Raw genomic sequence first — 5094 nt, 5'->3', positions numbered from 1 at the left:
AGCCCCTCTCCCCCACCCCTGCCTCCTGTCTCCGCAGGGAGCCTGCCAGCTGGTGAGCACAATTTCCCTTTCCAGTTCCTGCTTCCTGGTAAGAGCCCAGCCTGGCCTGGCCAGGCCTGCTGCTGACAGTTGGTGGACAGGAGGTGGGACAGGGGACAGTTGGGTGCCATTCCCTGCTCTTTCTCCAGCCACAGCGCCCACGTCCTTCGAGGGCCCCTTTGGGAAGATTGTGCACCAGGTGCGGGCCACCATTGACACACCACGTTTTTCCAAGGATCACCAGTGCAGCCGTGTGTTCTATATTTTGAGCCCCCTGAACCTGAACAGCATCCCAGACATTGAGGTGAGGATGGAGCCGTGGTTCCTGGCTGATGCCCTACCCCCAGGCTCAGAGATGAGATGGCTGGGATCTAGAAGAGCACTGTGCAGTGTCTGGGGGGCAGGGTTAGCAGGGCTGAGTGGGCTTGTCCAGGGGCTGCAGAGATCTAGGCTGCCCATACCTGCCAAACACTTAATTACTGCCCTCCCCTCAAGCAACCCAACGTGGCCTCCACTACCAAGAAGTTCTCCTATAAGCTGGTGAAGACGGGCAGCGTGGTCCTCACCGCCAGCACTGACCTCCGTGGCTACGTGGTAGGGCAGGTGCTGCGGCTGCAGGCTGACATCGAGAACCAGTCAGGCAAGGACACGAGCCCTGTGGTAGCCAGTCTGCTGCAGGTCAGAGTCCTCTCTGGCTGTCAAGGCCTGTCCCCATGGGGCTGGAGGAGGGGGAGGTGACTGGCCTGCCAGGCTCACAGGCTGGTCCTTCCCCAGAAAGTGTCCTACAAGGCCAAGCGCTGGGTCCATGACGTGCGGACCATCGCAGAAGTAGAGGGTGCAGGTGTCAAGGCCTGGAGGCGGGCACAGTGGCAAGAGCAGATCCTGGTGCCTGCCCTGCCCCAGTCAGCCCTGCCAGGCTGCAGCCTCATCCACGTGGACTACTACCTGCAGGTGCTGGGGGTTGGAGGGAGTGTGGTGGGGAAAGGGGGCTGGGTAGCCTAGCCTCACTCTCCCATCCTCCCCAGGTCTCCCTGAAGGTGCCTGAAGCCACTGTGACCCTCCCTATCTTCATCGGCAATATCGCTGTGAACCACGCCCCAATGAGCCTCCGGCCAGGCCCAGGGCTGCCTCCTGGGGTGCCAGTCCCCGTGGTGCCCTCGGCGCCGCCCCAGGAGGAGGCCGAGGCTGCGGCCAGCAGCCCCCGCTTCGCAGATGCAGTCTCCCTCTCCACGGAGAGCCACTCACATGAGCAGCCATTGCCTGCTGCCTTTGGCTCTGTGCCTGGTGCCCCTGAACCCCGCCCTCAGGATGGCAGCCCTGCTCCCCACCCATTGCCCCCTCCCTTGTGCATCTCCACAGGTGCCACAGTCCCCTACTTTGCAGAGGGTTCTGGAGGGCCAGTGCCCACCAACAGTACCTTGATCCTGCCCCCAGAGTACAGTTCGTGGGGCTATCCCTATGGTGAGTGAGGGGCCTGGGGCCGGGTGGGGGAGAGGGCACCATGAACCCCATGCAGACCTCGTTCTCTCTCCGCAGAGGCCCCGCCATCCTATGAGCAGAGCTGTGGCGGTGCAGATCCCAGCCTGACACCCGGGAGCTGACCCTGTGCCGCCTTCTCCGGGTGGGCTGACCTTTGCCCTGGGATCGGGCACCCAGGGCCTTGTGCCTTCTTCGCTCCCGGCCTGACCCGGCCCACTCAGGACCCGCTGCTGCCCGGCTGCTCCTTTCAGCCTCTGCCTAGGGACCACCCTCTCCCCAGGGGCCTGGGGCCTGGAGAGATGCCGTGTAAATAAAGCACTTCATTTGTAGAGCTAGGCACAGGACAGCCTCTCGGGCACCCTCTTCCCGCCCGGTGCATAGCAGCCTAGCCCTGGGTGCCCCTCCTGGGCATGCACCCCCCACTCCTGGTCCTGCTCGCCCTTCCTTCAGTCCTGGAACCCCGCCTATGGGCCGCCCCATCCTCTCCAGTGCGCATGCCCCTCTCCTTGGTTCTGGGCGCCTCCTTCCAGGTGCCTAGGGCTTAGAAGACTGGCCCGGGGGAGCGGGACCAGCATGGACTGGGTACCTTTAACTCAGGCCGGGGCTGGTGCTTGTTCTCATGGTTCTGCTTAAGGATGTGCCCTCAGAGTGGGGCTTGCATGTCTGGAGCCTTGGTGTTAAATTTAAAATGTATTTGTAATGTGGGGAGAAGAGCACCCCTGTAAGGTTTTATTGACACACTTTGGGCTTGCCCATCCAGCACCCATCATTCCAGGTGGCGGAGTTCAGATCTCCTGCACCAGAGGAAATCCTGTGGGGGGTGACCAGGTGGACTTGCCCACGTGCCCACCCCTTGTGCTGTTCCCTTATCCTTGGCCTCAAGTCTCAAGTTCCTGCTGTCACCACTGCCACCCATGTCTGGCTCTGAGGGATACTGCTGCTCGTCTCCCATGAACACCCAAGCCCATGCCTGCTCCCGAGGTCCCTTTCAAATGCCTGTTGTCTAGGATTCAAGGAACCCAAGAACAAATAAAGTCAGGGTTTGGCAGAGCAACGTTTACCAAAGGGGCATCCTGCAGGTGTTCCAGTGCTGTGGGGAGGCCTGTAAATGCCCAGTAGGGCCAGTGATCTGGACCGTGCTTTGGGAAATACTGGAGGTGGGATTAAGATAAGACTTTGGGTTGAAATTCCATATCTGACATACGGTGAGGGAGTGACCTTGGATAAGCGTCTCAGTTACCTTAATCTATAACAAACTTATGGGACTAGGAGTGGACATATTGAACCCCCTGCCTCCCCACCCCCCACCCTTGGGGGTTTATTTCTTGTACACTTAACAGTTCAGATAGCTGTTATTCTCAGGTTGAGGCTTCCACCCCGGGGTTCAGGGTGGCCATTCCAGACTTCACCATCAGCCAATTTCCTGGGCCTGCTCCTGTAACTTCTGGGAGGCTATAGGCTGGGAAGTAGATTGAATCACTTGGGCAAACATCCCATTGGCCACTCTTGACAGTTAGAAATGCGCTCCTTAGCCAGGCAGCCATGTACCCAGCTAAAATGTTACTATTTGTGGAACAAGGAGAGGATGAACATTGGAGAAAAGCTCAAAATATGCCACAGGGAGGATAATCTGTAAAACATCCATTAGCAGCCTCATTGTTGGAAACCTGCCTGGCTTTCAACCCCATCTCAGCGTCTCAACAGTTAGGCGGTCTTGAGGGCATGCAACTCCCTTGCTTTAGTTTGTTCACTCAACCCATGTCTCATGACTGACCTGATGGTTATACAGTTCACATGGCATGTGTCAAAAACAGCACTTCATGTAAGTGATCAGTGATCACACAAGGATAGGGCGGGTTGGGCTTACAGTGCAAAATGGGGACACATTCACTTACAGTCAATATTTGCCTGGTAAAGGACTTTCTCTCCACATCTGATTTATTCATTCAACAAATATATATTTTTTTCTTAAGATTTTATTTGACAGAGAGTGAGCACAGTAGGCAGAGTGGCAGGCAGAGGGGGAAGCAGGCTCCCTGCTGAGCAAGGAGCCCAATGTGGGACTCAATCCCAGGACCCTGAGATCATGACCTGAGCCGAAGGCAGCTGCTTAACCGACTGAGCCACCCAGGTGCCCCTCAACAAATATTTGTCTCCTTCATGCCAAGCATTGTTATAGGCAGTAGGGCACACAAGATAAAAATCTCTGTCTGTCTGGACTTCTAAGTGGGAAAGACAACATAGCAGTGGAGTGCCATGGAGTCAAAGCAAGGAAGTTCTGGGGAGCAGTATTGTTTTCAATAGAGAGGTCAGGGAAGGCTTCCCTGAAGAAGTGGTATCTGAAACCCGAGGACGGTAGAGACACTGCGGAGATAGTGCAGGAGTGGAGATGGGGAGGATGGTGCCAGAGAGGCGTATATGGGTGAAGGTGGGTCAGGTTGGGCTGTGCAGGCTGGGACTATTGACTTCCAGTCTTGAGGCTCAGAGTTGGGGTCCTAAGCCTGTTAGGAGCTGACTTAGGCTGTCCCAGAGAAACCTGGGAAGATTTTCTAGGTACTTACATTCGTCCACTTCCTCCTCTGCACCTCTGTGCATGGTCAATGCCCACCTTAGTTACTTTTTCCTGCAGTCCCGTGAGAGTGAGCCATCATAAGCCAGGGGGAGGCAGGATTAGCCTTCGACTCAGGGCCTCCTCCGTTCTCGCTGCAAAGACTGGCCAGAGAAACCCAATTTCAGTCTCTATTTCTTTCCTCAACTCCCAGAAGATGGTAAAAATAGGCCTTAGGGAACGGGTGGGCGAAGCCAGTTTATGTGATGCTGTCCATGAAGGCTGCTTGGTGTGCAGAGATCTTTGTGCATAACTGGCCGGCAGGCTGGCGCCGAGTCAAAGAGCTTGGGGTGGCTCACGGAGGCTGCCCAGACGGAGCGCACCTCCTAGCTGGAGCATCCCGCACGAGCGGGGGGCAGTCCTCCTCCTGGGCACGTTCCCCGCCCCACCCCCAGCCTTCCCAATCGGAACACAGTCCCCGTCCAGAGCGCACTTTCCTAGCGGGACACCCGCCCTACTCAGAGCATCGTCTCCCACAGCGGAAGTGCTCCCTGGCCAGAGCATGCCCCGAGGCCAGGGCACCTCCCCTAACCGAAGCACCCCAAACGCAGGCAACTCTCCTCACTGAGACATCCTCCCACAGCCGGGGCAGTCCCCCCCCCCCCCCCCCCCCCCCCCCCCCCCCGGGGCAGGCTTCTCGGTCGCCACAACGCGGGCGCCCCCTCCTAGCAGGCCCCCCCCCCGGCCGGGGCACCCCCACCACCGGGTACGGCCCAGAAGCACCCTCCAGGTGGGCATTCCTCACAACCAAGCCCCTGCCCACCAACCCGGGAATACCCGCGAACCCGGGCACCGCCCTAGGACGCAAGTCAGGATCCGCCTTCTGCGAAGGTCGACGGAAGAAAAGTGCGTCCGGGGTTAGAGGTCAGGGATCCTTCTCCCCCCCAGCCACCCCCCAGAACGCCCGCGTAGAAGGGAAAGATAGTTGCGGAAACGGGGAGCGAAGCCCAGCCGCCGCGACGCCTCCG

At 58.4% G+C, this 5094-nt stretch overlaps 1 protein-coding gene across 5 annotated transcripts in view; it reads left to right on the top strand.

Moving 5' to 3' along the window:
• Positions 1 to 2568, top strand: part of ARRDC1 (arrestin domain containing 1) — an 8324-nt gene extending 5756 nt beyond the window's left edge. For 3 of the 5 annotated variants that reach the window (XM_035015342.1, XM_035015345.1, XM_035015346.1), the window contains exons 3-8: positions 38 to 88; positions 189 to 343; positions 535 to 717; positions 814 to 990; positions 1065 to 1500; positions 1556 to 2568. In XM_035015342.1, the coding sequence (XP_034871233.1) occupies positions 38 to 88; positions 189 to 343; positions 535 to 717; positions 814 to 990; positions 1065 to 1500; positions 1556 to 1626 (1073 nt within the window). In that variant the 3' untranslated portion in view covers positions 1627 to 2568. The remainder of the gene's footprint in view (positions 1 to 37; positions 89 to 188; positions 344 to 534; positions 718 to 813; positions 991 to 1064; positions 1501 to 1555) is intronic. The other 2 variants (XM_035015343.1, XM_035015344.1) reach the window with 2 other exon arrangements.
• Positions 2569 to 5094: the final 2526 nt, after the last annotated feature.

This window comes from Mirounga leonina, unplaced genomic scaffold (assembly GCF_011800145.1).
Source record: "Mirounga leonina isolate KUSES-001 unplaced genomic scaffold, KU_Mleo_1.0 Mir_170, whole genome shotgun sequence".
Taxonomy (NCBI): domain Eukaryota; kingdom Metazoa; phylum Chordata; class Mammalia; order Carnivora; family Phocidae; genus Mirounga; species Mirounga leonina.
The sequence above is the reverse complement of the archived record's forward strand: the minus strand, read 5'-3'. Positions and strand labels throughout refer to the sequence as shown.